The sequence below is a fragment of the Oculina patagonica genome, chromosome 5, assembly GCF_052425735.1.
Source record: "Oculina patagonica isolate OP01 chromosome 5, crgOcupat, whole genome shotgun sequence".
Taxonomy (NCBI): domain Eukaryota; kingdom Metazoa; phylum Cnidaria; class Anthozoa; order Scleractinia; family Oculinidae; genus Oculina; species Oculina patagonica.
The window spans coordinates 3098213-3125971 of NC_135762.1; the positions used below are offsets into that span (position 1 = coordinate 3098213).

At 39.7% G+C, this 27759-nt stretch overlaps 1 protein-coding gene across 2 annotated transcripts; it reads left to right on the forward strand.

Annotated features, from left to right (window-relative positions):
* On the forward strand, positions 1 to 27710 carry LOC144654853 (uncharacterized). Of its 2 annotated transcripts, XM_078515076.1 has the most exons (27): positions 1 to 200; positions 373 to 424; positions 3174 to 3325; positions 4573 to 4689; positions 5378 to 5552; positions 6851 to 6994; positions 7654 to 7812; positions 8629 to 8738; positions 9624 to 9682; positions 10032 to 10195; positions 11986 to 12126; positions 13563 to 13910; positions 14996 to 15113; positions 15861 to 15993; positions 16729 to 16796; positions 17074 to 17100; positions 18168 to 18285; positions 18768 to 18868; positions 19196 to 19295; positions 20102 to 20255; positions 20587 to 20653; positions 21627 to 21693; positions 22446 to 22522; positions 23169 to 23295; positions 25175 to 25204; positions 25669 to 25854; positions 27328 to 27710. In XM_078515076.1, exons 1-27 carry the CDS (start codon positions 162 to 164, stop codon positions 27415 to 27417), a joined length of 3123 nt encoding a protein of 1040 aa, XP_078371202.1. In that variant the 5' UTR covers positions 1 to 161; the 3' UTR covers positions 27418 to 27710. The 2 variants fall into 2 exon arrangements, with proteins under 2 accessions (XP_078371202.1, XP_078371203.1); XM_078515077.1 differs by lacking the exon at positions 17074 to 17100.
* The last annotated feature ends 49 nt before the right edge of the window (positions 27711 to 27759 follow it).

Sequence of the window (27759 nt, forward strand, 5' to 3'; positions counted from 1 at the left end):
ATTATGCGCAGCGGCGTGTTAGTGCTAATAAGCAACTTTTCATTTTTTGACGTATTTTGTTCTCAAACGACTCGAGCTTGCTTTGGCTTTAAAATTCTGTTAGCGGTGTTTTGACTCTTTAACACCGACTTCGAAACACAATATTTGTGGTTAATTCAAGAATGACGGCTAAAAGATCGGACATGTCCTTTCTGCTAAAGGTAGGGTAGATAATGCGACAGAAGTGTGGTTCTCAAATTTCTATGGATCATTACTAATTTCGCTAGCTATAAAAATTAATATAAATTCATGCAAGTTCGTTCGATAAGTTATCCTAGCTTATGATAAAAAATGAGATATGATCTCTCTTGCTTTGTTTTTCTTTTGACTCAGGTTTTGTGTCTCCTTTCTGTGTGTTTTGGTTCGGCTCAGTCTACAACGACAGGTAAATTATAAACGTTATCTCACGAATTATGGGTTTTTAAATTACCGTATAGCCTGTTAAAGGAGAACGCACGATACAAAGAAACTAGAGCTTGCTGCTTCAAACTTTAAGTTACCGCAAAAGCTGGAAAACGTTTTAGCCAAACGCTACAATTTTATGCAGACAACTTAACGCTTTCATGCTATCTTCCCTGACAGCCACTTCTTCATGTAAATAATGAAGCAGGTTTTTATTAAACGATCCCGTTGCCAACCTAAAGCGGGTTTTTCTTATTTGTTACAAAATTTTAAACATTTTTGGCATTGCAAACGGTCTTGAATCGTTTTTTGCGTTTGTTTTTAAAAATTCTTAGCTTCTTGTATGAAAACTTTCTGTAAGAGCAGGTGTAAAATTGATCACTCCGATATGGAAATTATTTTCATCGTGAAAATTAACAAAACAATATTGAAACAAGTCAAAAAAATTTACGTATGTTTTTCCCTCAGGCAAAATAAATACTATTGCTAAACATTAAGCGAAGGTCGTTGCTTTTTCACATTAAAGATATGACTTTATATTCTGAGACATGAAAAGGTTTTTCTTTTGTGTGCGGTAAAGCCGTCTTAAGAATGATCTTTTTTGTGTAACGAACGTCAACTGAACAAAAATTACGTTTTAAGTATAAGCGAAAGCTTTGTCTTTAGGGAAGGTCTTCATAGCTAACGATCACGATTTTCCTTCCTGCCGTTTCGATGATATGTGTGCGTTCATAATTTTTTCGCGCGTTATTTAATGCATAGCGAGTTAAAAGACTGGCGGGCGGTACGGGTTGTTTATTCGCGTTTTTATTTCCCATTTTTCTTTGGCACAAATCTTCTCTTTTGAGGTTGTACATGGCCCTGGGGGACGTGAGAAAAGGCAGGTTCATTTTATGGAACTGCACAGTTGGCGAAAACCGTTTGACTAGATACAAAAAGGAAGGCTTTAATTTACAATGATTAAAAGTTGCGTGCGGTCGAAATATCTGAATCCACGGACTCGTTGTTGTCAATATTTGTGGTACGACTTCACCGCGGGTGATTATTACTCGTAAACGTAATTCTCTTTGTTATTTTCTGGTAATTGTTTTTCACATGCAATTTAAGGAAGGCAGGATGTATAGAAGTCCATAACTTCTGAGATACTGCACGTTGTATATAGTTAGTCTGGATTGATTTTTCACTAATTTATTGTGGACTGTAAAAGTCGATGTTATTTCATATTTATTGAAGTATGTTTTTGAAAAGTTTATCGTAAAGTCTTAATCCATCAACGTGGCTGAATAAGCCCTGAGCTTATATATCTTCAAACGGGTCTTTTTTGGCTTACCTCTTTGCCATTATCCCCTGAAAGTGATCAAATATTTTCGTATCGGTCCTACAGTTACTGCAAGGAAAGGAAATCGATATTTTAAAACTGTCATTAGGGTATTTCTCAGTTCCGAAGTAGCAGCTAATTTCCTAGACTCTTTGGCCGGTGCTAATGTGATTTTGCTGTTAGAATTCGGGTGCAGGCGTTCGAGAGAATTTCAAAGCCAATCGCGAAAACCTCTTGTTGTAGAATGACAAAAAGATAAACAATAGGTTTACTTACTTATTCATAAAAATTATAAATAACAATCCCAATTGTTCTTGTCGTTATGGAGTAGTTATTTTCATTTCAGTACCAAATGTTCTGGAGCATTCCCTTTGTATTTCGCAGATTATTTGGGCTTGAAATGACAATAATTTTAAAAATAATGTCTGAATGAATTGAAACAACTACAGTATAACCACAGGTAACCCAAGGCAGACTCAGTCGGACAACTGAGCATAACCAAATAAGGATTTCTATGGAACTTTAATTGTTATAAAAAAGTGAATTTACTGCTAAGAAGAACATTAAAAAGGCATGGTTTTGATTAAAGAATAAGTCAAAATAAAGATTTTGGTATGCGTAAGAAAAAGGGCCCCTCAAAACGAAGTCAATATTAAGAAAAAACATGTAATATTCAGAAAATCCTACCAAGTTGGCAGTGCAGTTCCGCTCAAAGCCAAATATAATTAATATTCTTATTGTGAAACGAATTCTTGTTGTGAGTCTTAGCACCCTAGGCTTGTTGCGAGCGCTATAATAATTGTACCACGACCACAAAAATATTAAATTTTACCGCGACCACAAAAGTCAACATAACAAAAATGTACAAATTCAAACCATTTCAAGCTTTCCGCATTAACATGTCTGGTAACAGGAAACCGCAAATTATGACTTTCTCCCAGCCTCAGTAGGACAAAGTCAAAATAATTTGCGGTGGCTGTTTCCAGACATGTCTAGGGAAAAATGAACTTATCACAGGTTCACCAGATTTTTAAGTCGTGAAATCCTGCAAATTAGCAAACCAAAGGAATGTACGTAACAATGCAACTTTAGGCGGCTAGTATATTGGAGGTTAATGCCCCAGGCTGAGGCATAATGTCCTCAAAATTTCACAGTTGCCCTCGAAGCTTCGCTTCTCACCAACTGTTCATTTTCCGACAATTTTTCAGCCTCGGGCATTATCCTCCAATATACTAGCCGCCTGAAGGGGTTTATTTACTAAATATCCTCTTAAAACTTTTTTTTTTAATTTCTAAATATAATTTCGTACTGTTACTTCTGCGTATAGAGCACTTCGCATGAAATAAAAATTGTTGCTGTTTACACTCGCTGTAATCTAGCTAGCATTCTGACGACTTTTTGCCTACATTTTCAGTCTCTATTCAGCCTTCAGCGACCGTGACCAACAGTTTCTCGGGGTCGGTAAATGTTTCCACAATATCGGCCAGCGTAACATCCGGGAGTTTAAACACCATGGAGGCACCCAGTCCGTCCTCGGTTGATCCTGCCCAGTCTTCCAGAGGGCTGGTGAGTGGTTTTTTAAAGGGACAGTTTCCCGACTACCTTATTGTTACTTATTTTCGCGGGACTTAATTTTCGCGATTTTCAAAAAATCGCGAAATTTAACACCCGCGAAAAAATTTTCTCGCGAAAAATAACGATGCGAAATTTAAGTCCCTTCTATTGTAATTCGTTATAAATATTCAACGTTGCCGTCAGTTTACTACTTAATTACCTTGGTACAGTCATCAAACTAGCTCTACTTTGCTGCAAAGGAACATGTCAAACTGTTTTTAAAGTTTTGTTTTGTTATATGGTTTTGTTCAGTGTCATTGGAAACTGTTGCAGTGGAAAATTAAAATCAGTTGGACCAATTTTGAGACTTACTGTTTGTTAATGTAGACCAGTATTTTGACAATTTTCGCGAAATTTAGTTCCTGTAATCATATTTTTTGGCCAAATCGCGAAATTTTTACTCCCGCGAAATATGGCCGTTCAATTTCGCGAAATTAAGTGCCCGCAAAAATAAGTAACAATAAGGTAATTATCGAAAGATCTCTATCCTAATTTCCATAAAATATTGCCAAATGCCACTAAACATACAAATAAACTGGATAAAAAGATTTTACATTGAAAAGCAGAACGAGTATTTTGGGAAAGAAGTACAGGATTATAAGGATAGGACTGGATTACGGTTCGTCAAAATAACTTGAATCAGTGACAGGATGTCAAGAAATCAAAATTGCCATTCTGGTGAAATTGTGAATCTTTTAATTATTATTTATTTGTTTTATGTTCATATTTCTTTTCTTTAAACACTTTTGGCGTTTTTTCCTATTGCACATGATAAGAACAAAGCAGGTATATAGCAAGCTACAAACCATAATTATAAAAATACGATATTTCAGCCGGGATACTGTCCCTTTAATGAATTTGAAACATCAGCAGATTAGTGGAGTTTTATCATCGACCTTTAAAGTCATTACGTGAGGAAAATGATTATTTTTCTATAGCTTTGGGATTTGGTTAGGTTCTTAGAACTACAGACCTATCTAAAAAGAGTCATTGTCAGAATTTACTTAAACCGCTTTGTTACGGCTGTTTGTTCGAGTTTTAGCACAAGGCTATGAAGGTTGCATTCTGAGAACCATGCAAAATTTCTTCTTTTTAAATTTTGCTTACACATTAATTACATTCTTAATAATTTGAAACTTTGTACGTGATCGTAAGTTACTTGCCCGAATAATGCACTTAATTTATCGTTTTCGTTTCAGGGCAATCCTAACAACAACAACAACAACAACAACAACGGCAACAACAACAACAATAATAAACCATCCGAACCGGTTGAACAAGAACTTGAAGAGGATTTTGCTCCCTTGATTCAAGAGGTATATATTACATTGTGTACTCGGCAAAAAGGTCTTTCCTTATGGTATTCACTTAACCTATATATGAGCAACGCGCTAAACGTCTTTACAAACCCAACAGCGCAAACACGATGAAATTGCAAAGATATCGATGGAGCTTAGCGATTTTAAAACAATATCTAACTGACTTCAAACATGGATGTACTCGACCATCTAACCCAGACAAGCACTTCAGCACTTTAATAGAATTCACCGTGCAAATGGTTTGTTGTAAAAATCTTTTGCTTTTAGTTGCAATATTTATATAATTAATCGTCAATTATTTAATTAAAGTTAATTACAAGTGATTAGCTTCGCTAAAGAATTAGATAACATAATAATGATCAGTCCAATCGTAAGCTGCACGAAACCAACAAATATGAAAAAATAATAATTAAAAAATGCAGTTTGCAATTGAAGTTTTTTCAGTGCATCTATTTTTGTGTAAATTGATGAATTTAAAACCTCGGATGTTAACAATAGATTTCCGACATAAACTGATCAAGCTCCAGACTACGGAAGCAACAAATTTGTTATCAATTTTATCGTTTAGCTTGGCCTTGTTGGGAGTAGTCGCACAGAAATTATTTTAAAACGCTTGAAAACAAACAAACATGCAAAGCAATTGCCTTCATATCTTATTGTCTTTGATTGATCTTTTAACTTTCAGCTTGATGGGATAATCACTAGGGAAGTTGACCCAACAAAATCCAAACCAAAGGATGTAAACGTTATCGAGACGCTGTCAAAAATGATGGAGGAGGGTTTGTCTCTATTGATAAAATACAACGACTCGGGAAATACCACTGTCGACTTTTTTAACGTTACTGAAGGCACAAGCTTTGGTAAGATTGCGTTGCTCACTTTGGTACTAATAGTGTTTTACTAAAGGCTCCTTGTGGTCACTATGAATAGTAAACTGACTTATTTCTTTAGGCTCCTCGTGGAGCAAAGGGCGTCAACAATGCTTCGCCACCGAACCCTATTTGCTTCGCCCTCTCTGCTGCGTTCCAAGCCCATCTCCTTCTTTGCTATGCTCTTCTTCTGTCCTGCTCCAAAGTTCCTTGTTACTGATCTTTTCAGGCCAGTGAATCTTGAGGATCTCTCTGAGGCACTTGTTGAAGTTGTAGCTTATTTCAGTTGATAGAGCTTGTGTCACTTTCCAGGTCTCTGAGCCTAGAGAAGCGTAGCACATTTGTGAAGATGCGCAATTGGTTTGGTGAATCGGAGGCCCAGACTGTCTAAGCATTGAACGCCTGTCTCGCTACCAATTTGCACTTCACACCCTCTTCAGTTCCCGTGACTGTGATGACGCCAATCTGAAACTTTCCGCGACATCTTAATTCCAGATCCTCGTTTCTTGTTTTTCCCGCTGTTGCTTTTGGTCGCATCACTTTGCTTTTCTCTTTGCTTACCCTGAGGCCGGTCGTGAATAGTCAAGAGCCTGGACAATTACTACACCCACTAAAGAAGTTGATACCGGCTAAGAACACAAAATAAGGCGAGCCAACTTTAGGTCTACCCTAAGTCCAATCTGCCTGCTATTCATTACACGCAGATCAAACTCGCGATTCAAGACTTGGACTTTTATTTCCAAAGCAAAAACAAAACAAAGAATATGAAATGCGTTTTGACTTTTGAGTAATTAAACTCCTTAAAAACTTACGCAGTTTAAAAGTCTGTTTCAATAGAAATAAATTAAAGAAAACTAGAAGTTTGTCATGACCAGAGACAGTATTGGCACCACGTCGGTTGCTGTAGCGTGAAGCAGCTTTGAGTGTGGCTGGACGGGTGCTAGTCTAACACAGGATTAGACCTTCTCCCCCCCCCCCCCTCCTCTGCCCCAGCATTTTTGACAACACGCCGGTACCCAGCATTCTCTCCTGGGCGAAGAGAGGTTCTGTGAAAGTCTTAAAGTGGCTTGCCAACTGAACGCAACACTATGGCAACGGTCAGTCCTGAACCCGGACCACTTAATGCGAAGTCTAATTGGTTTTTTCCGACTTAACTCACATTGGAACACCATGTCTCCCCCTCTCTGATCTGTTACTAACTCGTTCAAACTCCCTTAGTGTCAACTCCATGCATTTCATAAGTTTCTTGGTCGGAGAATTGATTCGTTATTATTACTTATTATTTCTAGTACTGGTAATGAAAAAGTTTGACTGTATAACACAAAGAAAAGTAGCCATTCCCGATCGCTCTGACGAGAGCACTGGTGAGGCGTTGGAAAAGTTCACGGACTATGTGTCTGCGAGATTTGACTGTCCAAGGATCGTGAAAAATGGTAAATAACTCAGTTTATTACATTACTAGAGAAATGGGCGACGCACTGAATAACTGAATTGTTCTTCAGTATTTCTATTTCAAGTGGTGTCTATCTTACATTATTAAAACCGGTCCCCCAAAACCTTAAACGCAACTTATAGAAGAAATTTCGCCGTGTTAGTTTAGCCAAATATGGTGAAGTGTCCTGATTCGTCCAAAACATGGAGATACTTTTTACAGTGTCATTAAATTGACAACATTTCAATTCACTGGCTGAATGTTGTATAAGAATACTATGACTCGGTCTTCTAGACGATTTGGACTCAAATCGGTAAATGATTTTTTAAAACAGTTCTTTTTTACTTGTTCCATTCAAAATACCTTTAAAAGGCCAAAGCAGAAATAAGGTGGAAACATCACCAAAAATTTTTTTGTCGCCTCGAGCTTGGGAAAAAGAAAAATCTGAGTCCCCGACTGGAATTGATGCTCTAACCACTGAGCTAATGGGAAACTCGTGTCGAGCTAGGCCGTGTATTGTAGGTTCACATGTGATACGCCTCCAGTGCATACTGCTAGGGTCAGTCTCCCTGTATGGAGATGGAGAAATTAAATGGAAATTGTAAGCTCGGCAAATAAAATGAAATATAAGTTTGTTTCCATTTCTTTTCGTGAATAAAGCAACTCATCCATTGGCAAGAAGAAGACGAGACGTTCAGATTGAGGTTACCATGGAGATCAGTGCTGAGGATGAGGGCGACTTTCACGAGTTTCAGATGCTTCATCACCACTCACGCATCAGGCGAAATGCACAACAATGCGGCTCACAGAGATGTGGCGGTGAGTTAAACGGGTTGAAATTGGAATCTGCAGATTAAAAAGGTTTTCGTTTGAGTTTCGTAAAAAAACCAAAACCAATGCAAGCACTCTGGCCAATCACAAAGGACGTAAGGACGTAGGCAGTCCAGTTAACCAATCAAAACTCGAAGGAAATACATGTAGCTGGTGCAAAGCGCGAGCAAACATGTGTGAGCGAGTCACGATTAGTTTTGGTTTTAGTTCTGATAAGTTGAGAAAATGGCGCGAATTTTTTAAAGCAATCACTGAAGATCCTGAAGATCACTAAGCGTAGTGATGCAAAAACCAACGCAAATGCAAATTGCTGTCGACACTCAAGTGAGAATCGCTCTATCTTATAAGTGCCGAAAAATTCGTTTTAAATCAGTTTACGTTAAGTGTAAGAGAGGTCAAAAATGCGCTATCGAGAAAAATTGTTGTAGCAGCGTAAGTCGTGTTGGCATAAAAAATCAAGAAAATTTATCCCCTTTGGCATTCAGCTCTGTTTTTATGGAAGTATTTTCTTTGCTCTAACTGTATTGAGAATTAACACTGAAGTAAGGTCAATTAATATGAAGTCATCTAGACTTGACTATGGATCAGTGAGAGTTTAAGACGGTACGTATAACAGCAAGACATAAACGGTAGTTTGCAAAAATGTGGATTCAATGTCCTCCCAAAGGCCTTCTGGGATGGGGTCTGTTTACCCAGCTTCTATCTTGGTGGGTTGTAACTAAGAGAATACCCCAAAAAACAATATCATAAAATTAAAATTATTTCCTTGGTCGAGATTGATCGTACTGTATATTGTTTTTGTAGTTCAACGGTTTGAAACTATCCTCGTCATCACGAACAGAACTTTCGACGCCGCCCTGCAAGATTCAAGCTCAGCGTACTACAAAGAGTTAGAAAAGCAGTTAACAGACACGGTATGTTTAAATCAGTTCAATTTTACCAAGAATGTTTCTGTCGCATTGATTGGTCGAAATTGGTCACGTGGCGGCCCTCTATAGGGCAATTGTCACAGGATAATCCCCAGCTCAAAGTGGTATTGTCATAGTAAGCTTAAACGCGTGAGTGGAATTTGATGAACACGTGCACTGGACCAGTGAAAATCAACGAAAGTTTTTCGCGACCAATCCATGAATGGACTGAAAGTGCCATGTGTTTGAGTCACGCGCGGGCAACCCGGGGAGAGGAGGGTACTTGACCTACGTTTAGCTATAGGGGGTTTGAAACGCTGACCCTATTAAGGACAATAAAAACTTTAAATACCTACCCTGTGTGGAACAATAGCACCCTATTTAGGACAAAGGACATCATCGACAATCATTTACGCTGTATTGTGATTGCATCCCGTACGCGATATTCAACGCATTGAAATGCGAACACCGATCCCAGCAAATAAAATAATGCTAGTTCATTGAAGCGAAAGCGAAAACAATGTAAATACTAGACTTTCTAAGACAGGTTCAGGCCCTGTTTAGGACAGAGGAGCTTGAAATTATATCCGGAGGAGTCAAAAACCATACCCTATCCAGCGGCACGTTCCCGTATAGGCCATATAGGGGAGTGCCCCCTCCCCCTCGGGAGGCGGGCGAGCAACCGTATTGGAACACGTAGACTTCAGAAATGTCTACATGACTGCAGAAAACATCAACTAAAATCTTCAAACTCCAGGGGGGGGGGGGGGGGCTGTGATCCGGGAATCCTAGATTACAGTGCCCGTAAACCCCACACTATCTTGGCGCCTTTGCATATGTTAGAAATTAATGCTTATAGCTTGAGTAATCGATATTTGTGTCTTCCTTTAGCTGAAAGCAAAACTCCAACCTTTCTTGGACGTACAGAAAGTAAAAATAATAGAATTTGAGTAAGTATTTTTGTTATCTATTTTGTCCGCCACAAGTGCGTATTTAAGTAATCTATGGCATCTATGTCGAGTTGAGATTTAGCTCAACGGATTTTCCTAGACAAAAAGAAAAGACAAAAAATTCTTACTTTAATACTATTTTAATGCACGTTTTGTTGTCCATTTTATGTGCCTCTTTATTCGGCTTTCAATGTATGTCATTTTTTTTTCGGGCAAAGATCTCTGCCCCCCCCCCCCCCCCAGGTACGAAGGTGCCTGCGCACCTATGGTTAACATTATAGACTGCTATTTTAGAAACGTCAAACTCTTGATGAAATGTTCCTCTAACAAAGTGTTTTGCCAATTTTAGTGCAAGAGCCCAAGACGTTAAAGCCAAGTTGTATCTCGATGTGCGTGGCACCGACATCGTGAGTTCCAATGTTACTGATGCCTTGACTGATGCGGCTGTAAACGATACACTTGGTCAGTTGGAAGTAGACCCAGCAACGTTCCAAGCCACACATAGGATTGTTGGTAAGTTAGAGGCAGTAGACGCCAGCAGCAGTCTCTAATAATGGCATAGGTTACTTACCTACTTAATCCTCTTCGTTCCTAAGTGAAACTTAGGTCCTTAACTAGTGCGCGCCACCTAACCTTTTTAAAGGGACTATGTCACGGATTTTACCAGATTTTTGAACAGCCAAAATTTATATTTCTGTTGCATTAAACCTAGAAATGATAGTCCAATTTTTTTTATTAAAAGTTACTATTTTAGAGCACAAACTGTTAACTAGCATTCTTTGCTGCGGATGGCGCGGATGGAATGGATTGCAATTTGAAAACATTAGGCAAGTGTTTTCAAATTGGTTCCGCGCGTCTTCAAAAAATCGATATTTATAGCCGTTGTAGCTTGATTTCTATCCACAAATTAAGGTTATATCTTCCTTTAAATGTTCAGAGATACTGTTTTTTATGGGTTAGGTTGCCTTCCACTTATTTTAGAACAGTTTAGACCAAAAATTTGCGAAATCTCCGTGACATAGTCCCTTTAATGCAGCGCCCTTTCCCTCATTCCACGTAAGGTATTTCCTCTCCAACTCTGCCATTTTCGATCGTCTCCAGGTGTGTTGGGGTCTCCCTTTCTTTCACTTCCCCTGTGGGTTCCACTCTGGCGCCCTCTTGACTACATGTCCATCTGGTCTCCTCAGCGTGTGGCCGATCCAACCCCAAGCTCTTTGTCTTATCTCTTTCTCTAGGTTACTGTAATAATAATATGTCGTCTCTGAAGGCGACGAGCTGGCATGAAAACGTCTGTAGCTATTAAGCATTCATACAAATTTCTGAATCGAAAACACTTTGGTATCGATTGGTATAAGTTTACGCGTTGAGAACTGATTATTCAGTGAATAGTGCCTACGCTTCATACAATACGTGGATTTTCTACCACTTTACAACAGGACAAACGAAAATATACAACTGTACGAAAGTATGCAGCAGTGCCGAAACGTAGGTCATAATGTCCTGTTCGCCAATCAAAGCGTCTGAAATTATAATAAAAAAAAAGGTGGGCCGTCCCTTTTTTTGTTCCCCCCCTGTGTGCCCGCCCTCTTGGGGGGGGGGGAAAAAAAACACCCCCCCCCGCCCCCCCCCCCCCCCCCCCGCGGCGCGGGGCCACTAGCTTTAATTATTCCCTAAACAATTAAGATGCCGCAGGGAGGGGGGGAGGTAGTCAGGATTTCAAATGACGGGAATGATCGAATAAGGGGCAAAAATCAAGACCCAAATAAATCCCTAGGGCTTCCAACAAAATCCAAAAAAATCCCTGGACCAAACATTGACCCCAAAAAATCCCATGCTGAGTTTCTGACTCATGAATTTCCAGAAAGGGGGATTGATATAAAACAAAGAAAAACATACGAAACACGTTTGTTTGTACTTTATTTACAGAACTATGCGGCCAAGGCATTATACCACTAATCTTTAGATTGTTTTTAATACCCAAAAAACTCTTCTTAAAACAAGTCACCCCAAAAATATTTGCCAAATTTTCGAACTAAAAATAAAGAATCTAAAATTTCAAACCCAAAAAAATCCTTCAATTATCCACGTCACTAGTGAGTACCTCCCTGGAGAAGATGCCAAGGCGTTATTTCGTTGTCTTATGCGAAAATGATAACAGTTGACGCTAAAGTAGATTCAAAGGTTAAAATGCAGGGCAAGTACATTGGTAATGACCACTTTATTTAATTTCTTTTAGTTTTGTAAATGCATACATATCAGACTGTGTGAAAATAATCCCTCATTTGCCTACTCGTCTTTTTTAGTTAATGGTAATTACACAGAGTGGACTAAATGGTCAGAATATGGATGTGATAACAACTTTGATACTAAGAGAACAAGGCAATGCCTGGGTCCACAGCATGGAGGACAGTGCTTTGGTCCAGCTGAGGAAATCAGGAAATGTGGTAAGAAATAGAACCTCAGGACCTATATTATTCATGTTGATAAAGAGACCTTTAAGCTAAGTCCGAAAACAAGGAACGTGTATTCTTTTGAGGGTCTCAAGAATCCGTTGGAATCATGTTCAGTGGTTACCACGGGCGGGCCTAATAGTATATACGTTAGACGAGACCGGGATTTAGAAATCCAAGGGCTCGCGATCAAACGTAGCCAGGCTTCTCGTGTTGTATTCTTAGGGACCGTTCATTTTTTATAGGCCGGGGGGGGGGGGGGGGTGGGGGGGGGGGGCTGGTAGGATTTGATGGATAGTCACTGTTTTATATAACTTATCAAGCATTATTACTGAAGAATGCATCAGTTGTTCAGTCATAGTAATAGACAAACTACATCCCCCAATAGCTGACATTGCCTTCACTATTTATTGTGGATGCCGTTTGCTAGTATGGGTTGACTGCATTTGAAACCAAATGGCTGTTGGGTTGAGTTAATGGCGATTGGTACATACTGATAAAGTAGTGGGGTCCGGGGGCATGTTCCCTCGGGAAAATTTGAATTTTTAGAAACTCAGGAATGTTATTTTGGGCATTCTTACAACACTTAAAAGTATAATTATTTTCAGTTCCCTCCCCCCCCTCCTTACGTTACAGACCCTTAGTGGCTGCCCCCCTTTAAATCTATATTTTATTTTATTTTTTTATGCCCCCCCCCCCCTCAAATCCCATCAGACCCCCCCACCCACCCCCTATCTCATAGAAAATGATCGGTCCCTTAGCTGAAACAAAGCACTTCACTCCCACATGTACAGGCTCTCTACGCCCATATGTATGTAACACTGAATTGTTTGGGAAACTTAAATAAATTCAGGGGCTGAATTGAGATAGGCAAGCATCCGAGACAAGGAGAGAAGCAATACACCTAGCCTCTTTATGCCATGCAACTGGAGAAAAGGGCCAGTTCTATTCGGAGCTCTCAGATTTCTATGATTCCTTGAATTGGTCAGACTAAGTGTCCTTCCTTATCTGATACGGTTTGATTCCTAGCACCTCTCCTGTGTAGTGTTTAAATTGAACTCTTTCAGTTAAAGTGTTTTAATTTTTGCAACAATCATTTAGAATTTTAAGCAAATGAAAGACCATCGCAGTAATGTACTCAACTTAAGCAGTTGAGAAAAGCAAGGCTGAAAAAATTTAGGCTTGAACGGGAATCGAACCCATGACCTCTGCGATACTAGTGCAGCGCTCTAACCAACTGAGCTATCAAGCTCTTAAGTTGAGTACATCACTGCGATGATCTTTCATTTGCTTAAAATGTATATCCACAGTACAAATATATTAATTTCATATATTTATTTCAAATCATTAATTTAGAACGTATATAATTTTGAAGCCTGAAACCTGGCAAGTAACTGCTAATGACATTTCATCTTTCTGTGGTCCTACAGATTGTACCTTCAATGAGACACAAGGTGGAAACATATCCTCCCCTCTGTTCCCTAACAACTACCCTAATGGCGTCAAATGCGTGTGGGTTCTGGAGGCGCCGGTCAACCACACGGTCAAGTTAGACTTGGAAGAGTTCCATTTGGAGAAGGACAAGAAGTGTTTTTATGATTATATGGAGTTCTTCGATGGGGACACAGAGGAACATCTTCAGATTGGCAACAGGTTTTGCGGCAGAAACTTTCCCCAGACTGTTGAATCTACAGGACAAAAGCTTCTGGTTGTGTTTAACGCTGATAAAAGCGAAAACTACAAGGGTTTCCGAGCTGTGTGGGAGACTAGGAAAATCAGTAAGATAAATACGTAATGCTTATAATGTTATTATAAGGTGTTTCACACGGTTTTTGAATTAGAGTTAAACGATGTTGGATTAAATGCGTCTGTCTTGAATCAAATTTTCGTTTGTTGTGTTTTGCAACAAGATCCAACATTTGCCAACATCTTCCAGCACATCCCAACGGGTCACATACTTAAGCCCTGGCCAAACGGTAACGCAAGTGGACGCAAGTAGTCGCAAGTTGAACTTGCGTACAAACTTGCGTTGGCTGGTCAAACGGTCTCGCAAGTTTACTCGCAAGTGCACGCAAGTTGTCAAAAAAGCCATGTTAAATGCTACTGCGCGCGCTGCAATTCAGTTTTTGAAGTAAGCAGCTAAAACTTGCGTCCACGTTGCGTTTCCGTTTGGCCAGACTCCCGGGTTAATGCAATCATTTGTGGTGGTGATATGCCACTGGGGAAAAGGAAGCTACATCAAGTAAGCATACATTTTTTCTGTTATATCCTTGTCTTTTTCTTCCACCCCTCCCCCCAGCGTGCAACGAGAGAAAGAAAGGGTCTCTCCTTTAATTTCCTGGGTGTGGTCACGTGCCTCCTAGAAAAATACCTGACTGATTGGAGAGGTTCTTGAAAACAGGTTTATGAAATCTAGAAACTTGTGCGTGGAAACCTGTTTATAACATCCCTTTACCAGGGTTCCTGCGTATACTGCTTGGGAACCACACCCAGGGCTAAGGGAAAATGTCTCCTGCATTCGCCTACATTTCTAAACTATGATTAACTTATTGATATTTAGGGACGACCATTATTTTCTTGAAAGGGGGGGGGGTGGTATGAAAAAAATTTCCTCTGCAAAGTTTGTTTTTTAGTTTATGCCCCTCTGCAAACATTTTGTTTCTCGAAATGCAAACTGTTTTTTGCTATACATATCGTCTTTGCAAACAATTTATTTTGTCTTTCTTGGCCCTGCAAACATTTTTTCAACATTTTTTATACGCTCCCCGCCCTCCAAAAAAAATAATGATTCGCCCCTTACTTTTACAGAACTCATTGGTTTCAGTTGCGTTTTCTGAGTCAAGTTCTTCTGTTTTATTTGCAGAGAAGAAAGTGATAGAGTACGTGGAACAGTACGTGACAGCACTGGTCATGATGTACAGCCCAGCCGTCAATGACACACATTATCCGCTCGGAACTGCAACCACATGTTCCGAGGACAGGTAAGCTTGCTCCAATTCAACGAGGTGGGGAAGGAAGGCGAAACGGGAGCGGCGAAGAAGGAAAAAAAAAAAAACGTTTTGAATGCGACTTTTGCCCGGGGGGGGGGGGTACTCGAAAAAGTTTTGTATCGGGGAGGCTCCGCCCGAAGATCCAACCCCTTACCCTTTTATATACTATTTTGATAGAAAAGGTACCCCTTTTGTATACCTTTTAAAAAGTGTGTTGCAAAAAGGCACCCCTTTCATATACCTACACTACATCACATTTACCAAGGACGGAAAGTTTTCTTGTCATTTTTATGTAGCGCTTAATAAATTAAGACGATACAGCCAAAAGTTGCGTCTGCTCGAAATATTTAATGTAACGGCCTTTTAAATAATTAATTTATATCATTATCGCAGATTTCCATACCCTTTCATATACCTAAATTTGTGAAATCCCTACCCTTTTATATACCTGGAGCCTTAAAAAAGGTACCCCTTTCGGGCGGAGCCTCCCCGTATAGGCCATTATAGGGAGTACCCCCCCGGGGACTTTTGTAAGCGGACAGCCTAGCTTGACATGCAACTTTCTCCGAATTCAATTTTCAATATGACATATCGTCTGATGGTACGATTGTCGCTTATAAATACTACGACATTTTTCGTGTCGTAAGCGAAAATAGTAAACAATTTTGTCGCATGCCACAAAATTTGTTCCACCTAAAGTGGCTAAAATGTAACACTAATAAAGTCTTCTTCTTTCAGCCAAACCATTGACAAAGAATGCATCTTCGATGATAAAGTATTCATCATCTCTCGGTTAATAAGTGCCCATATTGACCGCAATCTTCCGCTTGATGGTAATAACAGGATCGTTGTGAACTTTGAGCATATCATGGTGAGTACGAATATTTTTAATAAAATGTGTACTTTGCCGTGGGCAAGGTTAAAATTTATGCTAAGTTTTGTTACACTGAAACAAAAATCAAATGCATGTTACTTATTCATTGTATTGTCAGTCTTGGGCAGGGACTAATACACCCAGGGGGGGGGGGGGGGAGTACTCAGACTTGTAAATGACGGGGATGATCGAATGAAGGCAAAACGCAGGACCCCAAAAAATCCCTAAGTCTTCTGATATTACCCAAAAAAATCCCTAGACCAAAAATAACCCCCCAAAAAATCCCTTGTCAAATTACCCCTAAATTGCCAGGAGGGGCAATAACGCTGAGTTTGATTATTCATCATACCATCCATAAATAGCAGCACCAAGGCACTTTAGTTCGTTTTTATTCCCTATTTGAATCAAGTCACCCAAAAAAATACTTGCCAAATCTTCCAACCCCAAAAAATCCCGCCGGAATCGAAAATTTCAAACCCATAAAAATCCTTCGATCGTCCCCGTCATTTACAAGCCGGAGTACCCCCCCCCCCCCCCCCTTTGGACTAATACAACTCTATCGCACTGTCGGTAACGCCCTTGGTCTTGCCTTCTTAACCTTACATATCACGATCAACTCCAAGGGGCGTAAATAAATATCCACGACATTGTTCGTTTAGAGTAGGGTTAGAAGAATGTTAGGTGGCGTGAAAGCATGATGCTTGAAATTTCACTTGCTTTATTTCATTTCAGAACGAGAAACTTTTCCCAGCAATTTACAATGGTGAAAAGCAATGCGTCAGCTGGAACGAGAAAGCTAAGTAAGTTATCTTGGGCAATGAAGCTTGCACAAAAAGAACAGTAACTTAACGCCCTGGATAAAATCCTTAAGGGGCAAATTGTATTATTGCTTATCACTGGAGATGGTGGAGGCTGGGCGATCTGATAGTTTTGCAAAAAGCAGCTATGACAATTAACGCATTCTTGTCTTGTGTGGGGGAGGGGGAGGGAGGGAAGGGATGGTTTGAATGATGCACTCTTTATTCCATGATCGAAATGATCGCATTATTACGCTTAACAATGATTCACATTCTTTAGGAAACCGCCTGTTGACGATTCTGATCCGTAAGTCAGCTTCATGTAATCCATGAGTCATAACCAACAAGGGTTTTGTTAGTCATTTTATATCACATTCACCGAATATGCCCACGCATCCAATAAATCACATTTTAGAAGTGATCCGTAAGTCAGCTTCATGTAATCCATGAGTCATAACCAACAAGGGTTTTGTTAGTCATTTTATATCACATTCACCGAATATGCCCACGCATCCAATAAATCACATTTTAGAAGTCACATTTAGCATTGCTGCCTGAATACAAAGGCACTTGAATGATAAATGATAAACTTTTTATTAAGAACTTTCTGTGGACGATTGCGGCCCGTTGGGTATATTCTATACCATGGATTCTATAACGTCATGAAATGTTTATTTCATAGCAAGTCATGATACAGTTGAAAATTACTGGTATTCACTGCCAACTAGTAATGTTCTTATTTATTGTGTATGACATATATTAACACGTGGAAGTAAGACTCCTTTGTAACAATAAATATAGAGTTTTTCTCTGTATTTCTGCTACGGTTATGCTCGACATTATACTAAGTTGAAGAAACGTTGACCCTGCGAAAAGCATAAACCATGAACGATAAGACCGAATAAGATCAGTCTGGGTAGACAGCATTAGTTAGCTTAGTAATACTTCCATTTATTTATAATCAACTTATTTTTTTTTCTTTGAGAGCTTTATATACCTTCAATCAGGTATATAAATGTACACCACGAACAGTGTTTTATATTTTGCACTGAGATCGTCCGGACGTTTGACTAGTATTGTTCCCTCCCCAGATTTCGCTCGCCGCGATAGAGCCTGCACGGGACCTGTTAAGGCCGATTTACACGGAACGATTTTGTCGCATGCGACATGCTTACGACAGGCCTTCGACACGACTTAGGAGTTGTAGGTTTGATTTACACGAAACAATTCGTGTCGTAATCCTGTCGTAAGCATGTCGCAGGTAAGTCGCATGCGACAAAATCGTACCGTGTAAATCGGCCTTTACAGTGTAAACAACACAGACATAAAATATTTTATGCCACTTATTTGCTTCTTTCGCTAACGTTCTTTTAGGCTGCAGACGTCTGGTGCATGGACAAAGCGAGGCTGCTCAGTTTTGACAACTAACATCACACACACGTCTTGCGCCTGCGATCATCCAGGCCTATTTGCAGTTGTGGGAAAAGAGAAGGTATCTCAAGAATACACTTCATATAAATCTGAATGAATTAACACAATTTGAGCAGACAGTTTGGAAAGGTCCAGCACAGCAAAACAAAACTTACTAGCTTTCAATACCATTGTGAGGAATCTATTCTTTTTTTTTGTTTGAAGATCTGGAATTTGTAGACAAGGCTTTTCCACCCCTCTAACACCCTCATTTAATACAAAAAGGACACAGACAAATTACGTCAAATATGTATTATTGAAAGAAATGTCTAGCTTATACAGCAAGATACAGTGTTACTGGTTTGATACAAAAAACACTCAAGAACGACTAAAGGTAACCGCAAAGTCTGTCAGCGAACAGTTATCTGTTTGGCTGAATGAGCGCTCCTTAAACTAAAAAAGAACTTTGATCGAAACTGGTATTGGGATAAAAATAGTTAATTTGGTGCTAGTACAACTGTTTTGTTGAATAAGTTTACCTTGTGTTATCCGTTTGTTTTCAAGATCGAGCCTCAAAAGCTCAGACTGTTGGCCAATACTTACATTGGAATCGGGATTTCATTTTTTATTCTCATCTTGGCGATTGTGCATATTGTCTGGAAAATGTAAGTAAAAAACGGGAAAAAAAAAAAAAAATCCTGTTATGATAATATACACAATAAATAGTTTATGACTTGTTAAGAGTTATTGGCCGATTGCCGATGTTTGGTTCAACAAAACTCGCGTAACATGTTCTGAGTAATTCGATTGGAGATGAATTTTCCTCCAATGAAGTTAACTCAGACTCAAATCCACTCTGAGCCAATTGCAAATTTGGCAGGTCGTATTTTCCTCGTTTGACGCATGCTATCCACTTACTCAAAACTGGCTGGCAAAGTTGTTGAGCTAATCTTTTACTCCTATTTTAACACGATATCTGTTTGTTTTCATAGTGAAATTCACGGAGGAGAAGTCATGCGCATTAACATGTGTGCCGCCATTATTGTTATGCAAAGCGTGTTTCTCATTGGCGCGCATGTCAAGGCTCAACAGGTAATGTAACGTAACGTAACGTAATGAAATGTGATAATTTGAAATTAGTTTATTAAGTGAAAGCAACAAAGGAACTATAGAGGAATCGTAGCTGATAACAGAATTCCAATATCGTTTTTTAAATGTCAACTCTCTCTTACTGGACACCTCCATAAGACGGACACCTGGTGATGGTCCCTGCCGTTTTTCAGACATTTTACTGTAACTAAACTCCCTATAAGACGGACACCTCTCTAAGACGGACAACGGACACTTTGAAATCATTACGGACACTTGAGAAGTGTTTTTTATCTTTTTTTATTTGTGAAAATACTTCCAAACTTGAGGCCCCGCTCTTCCGCTCGCTTCGCTCGCGTAAAAACCCCACTCGGGAGCCTGTTCGCAGGCTAATCGACCTAAAGCAAAGTTAGTCAGCGCCCTAAGGATACGTTCATACCAAGCTTACTAACCAAAAACAGTGACGCTTTAACGGATTTCTTCTCTGCTTATGTGTATGGGCACTAAAGAGTTCGTTCTCTACTTACAGTATTACAGTTTGCAGAAGCTATCAACTTTTGCTTTAACAATCGAATGCGGTCCTTTTATTATTCTGGTTTTGTTGCAGTTTGCAAAGGTTTATTACATTGTGCATAGGTTAGCTTTATTATCTCAGAATTACTGGTATCATGTTACCTCGACTCACTACAAAGCGGACACCTCTCTAAGACGGACAGTTGCGGCCGGTCCCGAAGGTGTCCGTCTTAAAGAGAGTTGACTGTATAACAAGCTTGTTGAAACCCTCGGCGTGTTTCCCATTTGTTTTTTAGACTCTGTGTGGCTTCCTATCCTTCGCAGTTTATTTCTCTGTGTTGGCAGAGTTTTGCTGGCTTCTTCTTCACGGTCTACGAATCCACGGAAAAATCAAGAAAATCTTTGCCTCAAATCTCAACATTGAGATCGTCTATGTCGTCATTGGATGGGGTAAGCGATATTTGGATAAGGAAAATTTACTGTACAAGCCTGAACTGCTGAGAGACTTACCAAGACGTTCAGGTTTCAATTTCATTCTGTAATGTAAAGAAATTTAAGATTTTGCTGAATTAATATTCACTTTATTGCTTTCGGCACTCTCTTTATATCTCCCGGTACTGTTGATCTAACCTAGCTCATCGACTTACCCTTATAGTGCTAGATGTGCTTTTTAGCCACAAATGTGATACTTGGCAAACAATGCGCCAGACCCGCGTTCAACTTTCTATAGAAACCAGTCATAGTCAGTAATCATAGTCACGTGATGTGTCGTTCATTCCAGGATTACCATTGTTGTTGGCCCTTATCGCCATTGGCGTGCAGATTGATTTGAAGAACCCGGATGACGTGTAAGCACTTTGTTCATTCTTTTTTGTGTTTTCAATTTTTGCATGGTGTTTTATTTTTCATGTTATAAAGTTAGTTCATTCCTTCATTCCCTCTATCCTTCAACGGCAAATTTCGCGTGTCACCTCACCAAATGAATGAAGTGGTAATAGCAAAAGTGATCGATGTGTTTATGAAAAAAAAGCAATACGTATGAAAAACAGATTACACAATCAGTGTAGGAGAAAAACAAACAAACTAACGAAACCTTCTGTTAAGTTACTCCAACACTAACCTAACACGAAGTGTAATGTACCTAGATAATGTCTGACTTTGACTAGACACCATTTGTTGTCTCAAACTGCTAATAAGCACTTATCATACATTAGAATTACTTTGAAAAATGTGATTGGTCGAGAGCATTCAGTCAATATACAGTAGCATTTGAACTTGGCATGATAACCCAATGTCTGCAGTAGATATTGGGTTATCATGTCGAGTTCAAAGTCCGCCTAGTTTCCAAGCCCCTCGTCCGTGTAGTGCTGTCAAACGTTTGAAAATATGGCTGAGCGATTCGCCTCCGTTTCCAAAGAGGAAGTTTTGATCGAGAACAAAAATTCTAAGACCAAGAGAACAACAAAAACAAGTGTAAAAATTCTGAATGATTATTTGAGGAAGAAGAACCTGGAGGAACCACAAGATAAAACTGCTTTGGCCAATGTTCTGACGAAGTTTTACGCCGGCGCTTAAAAAAGTGATGGCAGCCCGTACTCGAAAAGTTTGCAAATTGTTTGAAAAGGTGTAATAAAACAATTATTGAATTCGGTTTTCGCATGATATCGTGAATTATCAAAACCTCGTGTCTGTGTTATCTGCCGAGGCCGAATGCTTCGGCAGATAACACAGACCTTGGGTTTGATAATTCACGATATCATGCTCAATCTCATCCAATAATTGCTTATTGTTAACCGTTTTTTGTGTTTAATCACGTGACAGCTGTTGGGAGGCAGCAGCTGGTAGTGCCATGTGGGGATACGCTGGACCCGTCATTATCATTGCCTTGGTGAGTAATTAACGTGTAGGTTAAAAGGACTGTTCAGACTGTGTCACGGCTAAGTTAATTTTATGTTATTAAATTTTGTCAAATGTTCGCTATATGAAACTAGCTATTTTTTTTGCAAAGAAATTAATTCTATGATTCTTAATGACAAAACCATAGCTAGCCAAATGTGTCTCCTGGGCGTTATAGTTTAAAGTTGCAAGCAGACACAAGATTAAATTTGAAAACGGTTCCGCCGGACCACATTTCAAAAACCCATATCAAAATCTGTTTCAATCTTCAACACTTTTGGCCATCCGTGCCTTCTTTTGCATTTGGTGTGTTATTTCATATTCCTTCACTGTTTTAAAAGGTTATTTTATATATTTAAACGAATTTGATGGTCATTTCCTATGCCTAAGTTTGGCTAGGATACGTGATACGGTCCCTTTAAGGTTATAATTACCAGTATCAGCAGAAACTCTTCTAAAAACATGTTACATCCAGAAATCTCTGCAATCTTCAATCAAGCAGTGCGAGGTAAAAAGTGTAAAAAATATGACTATTTGTTTCACCAACCAGGACTTATAATTCAAAAACCATTGCCACTTATCGATCGACCTTATTTGTTCTGCTGTTTCAACCAGTTAGTTACCTATTTGTGTTTTGAATTGAATACTCTAATTCTTCTCCAAGCCGGTAGCGATTGACTTTGAGATTAAATACCCCGCCCTCCAAAGCAGTTTATTAATCTTGAAGTTTCTTTTTTTTTTAAGTTCAATGTGGCGGTTTTGCTGAAGCTTCTCATTCCAACCGAAGATGTGAAGAATGGCTACGACTATGTAGAAATGAGGTGAGGCTAACGCAGCTTTTCATTCGTTATACACCGACAATGTAAATTGACATAAGACGACAACAGTTACGGTGAAAGTTTCTCCTCTGTTTTTTTAAAGTGAGCACTTGAGTTCAACACTAAGTTGGACTCCTTATCTCCTAACAGCTATCAAAATGTCATTTCTCCTTAAAAATATGACTACAAACTCAAGCAGGGAAGTCAAATGAATTCAGGACCCTATCATCAAGGCGTAATTCTCTTTTTGCCTAGCACAATAAAACATGCATTTATACCTTTACTTACTTAGTACTGTCTTAATTACTTACTTATCCTCATCGGGCCCATGAGGACTCTTGAAGTCGGCCAGAAAATTGCGCCATCCATTCCGGTCTGCCGACGATGCGACAGCAGCCCCCCTCCCAGTCGGTTTCTTTCTGTCTCCACGGTTCTTCTCCACGTTTCTCTCGGCCGTCCTCGCCTCTTTTTACCTTCAGGTGCCCACGTTAGCGCAGTCCTCGAGATGTTACCTGGACTTTTCCGCAATACGTGTCCTATCCATCGCCATCTTCTCACTCAAATGAGGACTGATACCGGTGTACTTCCTGTTGCTTTTTATGTTGTTCTGTTAGGTACGAGAAGCTAACTTTTGATGAATTTGTTGTAGGTACCGTGTAATCAAGGATTTCGTTTTTCTGGCCTTCTTTGGACTGACTTGTACGATGGCCTATCAAGCTGTGGAGAAGGAGCGGTTTACAGAGCAGTATTTTCTGTCCGGCTTCGTTGTCATGCAGGTGTGAATCGCACAGTTAATTTCGTTTCGTTTTGTTTCTCTTTTCGCTATTCCTTCATTCCCTCCGTTCCAGTAAATGCCATGTCTTATCTCATCGTGCCGTGTCTTTCCAAGATCGTGTGGTGTCGGTGTCGTGGCGTGTCGGGTCATGTCACGTCGTGTCGTGTGGACGGTGATGTTTCTCATTCTCCAGGTTCTTCTTCCCGGCGGGTTTTAGCCACTGTTTATATAGTAGTAACATAGAAATCTCTAAAGAAATTTCGTGTGACTGTGTAGCGCATATAACTAGTGAATTGAAAACGATAATTAAAATGAAAAATGCGCTTGATGGTAGTATAATGTTTCCATACGTTTCGGGGCTACTGCCCCTTCTTCAGTGGAAAATGAAGTGGCACTGAAGAAGGGGCAGTAGCCCCGAAACGTATGGAAACATTATACTACCATCAAGCGCATTTTTCATTTTAATTATCGTTTTCAATTCACTGTTTATATATACTAGTTTTAAAGAATAAATCTTTGTTCGCTGCGTGGCACTTCTAACTGTCAATATTGCGAAAAAAAGTATATTGTAAATGCTAAAAAGTTCATTATAAACCAAACGTTTCGGGCTTAGCCCTTCATCAGTGGTGAATTGGTTAATCTCGTACCCAGATGTCTACTTACCACGGTAGTACGCATCTGGTCAAGTCAGTTCAGTTCGCCAATCTGATTGGTTGATGAACAGCTTCAGTATTAGCGCGCGGAAGATACACATTTTGTTTCGCACGCGCGCGCCGTACGTTAGCTAGTAAGAGAATATTTGGATTTAAAGGCTTTTATAAAAACGCGTTCGCGTTTTTGAACGTTACTAATGCGAATAATCTACAGATACAGTTTGTAGTTCAAGCTTGTTAGTACAAAATGTTTTAGAATGACGATATTTGTGGGTAAAAAAGATGGGTAAAAAACTTTGCAAAACTGACGCGTACTTGACGCGTACAGCTAGCTTGTACGCGTCAAACACAGCGCGCGCTTTTCCTCACCGTTGAAGGCTGGTTTGAGTGTTTTAATTTATCAGCAAAAACACGACTGGCAGCTTTTTTCTTCCTCAACTCTATTTCAAGATTGTGTTACTTGTCTTTCCTTGTATGGGAAAGAAGTTCATTAGCTATTTACAGCGGCCAAGTGAGCTTTTCATCTACTAAATTGCCGAGCATGCGTAGTCGCGTCGTGTGTCACATTTCTGACACATTTGACGCGAGCAAAATCCGACTTTACCAGATGTTCTCTCCGAGGGTTGAGAAGATCTGGATACGAGATTAGTGAATTGGTCGTAAATAAAACGACCGTTAAAAATACGCCACGAGAGTATGTATTTAAAGTCATGTCTCTAGCACGCGCGCGCGCGAGAACCTCAATAGAAACGGAAATCTAAGTTGAGGCCGCGCGGATGGCAGGTGTCAAGTTGGAAAATTAAGCGCATCTCCTGCCGCTTTCTTTGCTTGTTACCGCCGCAGAGCTTGACGCCGCGGACCTGTGCGTCCGCTGAGCTGTGTCCGTTTGAGCTGAAATGCTTTGCGACGGGGAGGCCAGGCGCACTCTTGGTAATGCTTCTTAGATGTTCCCCAAAACGTTCCCTTAGAGTGCGCCCGGTTTCGCCGATGTAAATGGCAGGGCAGCGGCGACAGGAGATGCAGTAAATGAGTCCTGAGGACGAACACGTGAACAAATCCCGAATGTTAATAGAATCCTTTGGGCCCTGAATGTTGGTGTTACTCGAGATGTGGTCACAAGTGCGACAGCAGTTTTTTGTTTATATATGTCTAGTGTCATTTACATCATTTTAAAACAATTTCAAGTTAAGCTCGCGGTTTCTGAAATCTACTTTCTCTCTCTTTTAGGCCATTGCTATGTTTGTTTTCGGAAGGGAGGTGAGTGCTACCAACGGAAACAAAGGGACCAGTAAGGCAAAGTAGAATCAAAGAATACATTATTTCAATTTTTTTGGGTGTCGGAGACCACAAGGGGAGGGATGGGGGCTGTTATCAAAAGGAATTGTACGTTTCAAGCGATGAAAAGGGCTTACAGGTCTTATGGATATTGAAGAGTAAAGGCGCACAGGAATACCACATAATATAACTGTAAACATATTTAAAACATAAACAAGCTTAGCTATTCATAGTTCAGTTTATAACCACTGATATCGACCCAGAATGTAAGATTGAAATCACTGAATCGTCAAAAGTCTGTTAAAAAATTTTAAAGTTTGCAAAGTTTTTCAGTTTTACTTACTTCGAAAATAATCTAATGCCATTCGACTAAATTAGTCTTTTCCATAATTCTCGCCTCTAGAGTGCTAGTATAACGGATAATGTACATTTTGTTAATTCTTCAGGGTCGAAAAGACTTCATTAAACGCCCAGTAGAGGACGTAAAACCGGACGAAACCACTGCTGAAAACCAGGCCGTCGAGGAGGAACCTACTGAGAATATTTACGAGAACGTTGATGATTTAAAGCCTGCTGAGACTGACTTAGGAGAGGGAAGTGTGAAGAGATCTCGAAAGAAGAAGAAAATATCGGTAAGCTAAAATGCTATTAAAGCAGCTTAATTCGTCATGTTAGCAAACGGATTCGCAAGAAGACCCAAGTTTTCAACATGTGTTGACTTGCGCCTTTCTTTGGCCAGGAGCACACATGCGTTGACTTAACTTACATGACATAAGATTTTTCAGTTCAACATGTCTTAAAATACATCCCTGTGACGTCTCCTTTAAAATAGCATCAAGCTTGTAACGATTCTCCTTTAATGGGATTTTTTGGGGGGTTTTTTGGCGCTGGTAGCGCCATTAATTTAACCTTTATTAGCAACTTGCCTGCACTAGTGAGTCCGTTAAGCCACCTATAAAGATCTTGTCAAAGGGATGCGCCAGTAGAGGCAAGTTGAAAACTTTCGTCTGCAGCTCTGTTTGGCCAGGAAATGCGTGCGCTTGCGTTGACTTTGATCGGGATCAAGTTTTCTCGCAAGTTTACCAACGCAAGTCAACGGAAGTTGATTGCATTTTGACTACATTTTGAGCGCCTTGAAATGGTTAATATTTTGCAGTATGCGCGCACTTGTAGGTAAATTAGCGAGTTCTTTTGTCCAGCCAATGCAAGTTTACAACAGCCAAATTGAACTTGCGACTACTTGTGCCTCCGTTTGACCAGGCCCTTATAACGATGTGCATCTCGCTTTTTCTTGAAATGCAAGTTTCACGAGGAATTGTTAAGAATAATAGTTAATAGTTGTATGCTTAGCAATGATTCACTCAAAGTATCTCGCTTTTCTCGCCACGTTGCACGAAGCACTGATCATTACATTGTTTTTTGACTTCCATAATAGCCCTGGCCCTGATCTGAGAAAGACTAGCTCTACTAGTTGAAATACAGGCCAGCATGCACATTATAAACACTGTATTTTGGCCCGGATACGTCAGCACATTTCTCTCTTCTCCAACTTAGCCTTTTTAATTACAAAGCAATGCAAAATAGAAATGACAGTTCAGTGCTATTTATCCGTGCATGTTATCATATAAAACTTCAGGTCCCGGGGGGGGGGGGCAAAAATATCAGGCTCCGCCCCAAGTTCTAACCCCTTACCCTATAATATACTATTTTTGACAGAAATTGTACCCCTTTCGTATACCTTGAACTGAAAAAAGGTACCCCTTGCATATACCTAAGAGACATGCGTGGACTTAAAATAGGACGTTTTCTTGTCATTTTTATGTAGCGCTTAATAAATTAAAATAATACAGCCATAGATTGCGTCTGTTCGAAATATTTGAAAGGCCCTATTAAATAGCAAAATGACAGATTTCCATACCCTTTCATATACGTAAACTCGTGAAATCCCTACCCTTTTATATACCTGAAGCCGAAAAAGGTACCCCTTTCGGGCGGAGCCTCCCCGTATAGGCCATTATAGGGAGTACCCCCCCCCCGGGCTTCAGGTTTCTTTGAATAGCGAATACTTCATCTACAATAACTTGCTTTTTCTTTTTTATTCGTAGAAGAAAGATCTTCCGGAGAAGATCACAGTTCCTACTTTGAAAAACCTCAACATCTACAAAGAGGGAGGTCAATACGTCATCGAGGCCTGAACCAGTGCGAAATTTCATTTTTCATAAAGCTATTAAGCACACTTAGACATAAATTTATTCATATCACAGCATAACTGCAGGCAGTCGAAGTACGTAGATTCGCTTCGTAAAGAATTCAAGCATTTTTGTAATTTTTGTAGAAATAATACCATGATTCAATGTGATTGTAACAATCCACACTGTTTTGTAAAACAAGAAAATCTTTAATCAGTTGTTGTATCTAAACCAGTTGTCCTTTGCATAAGTGATAAGTGTTTGGTGCAAAATAAAAAAGTTCAACATAGTGGATCAAATTGGAAACGATCTTTTTATCTTGTTCATTTTGTTTTTGGTGGGTATTCT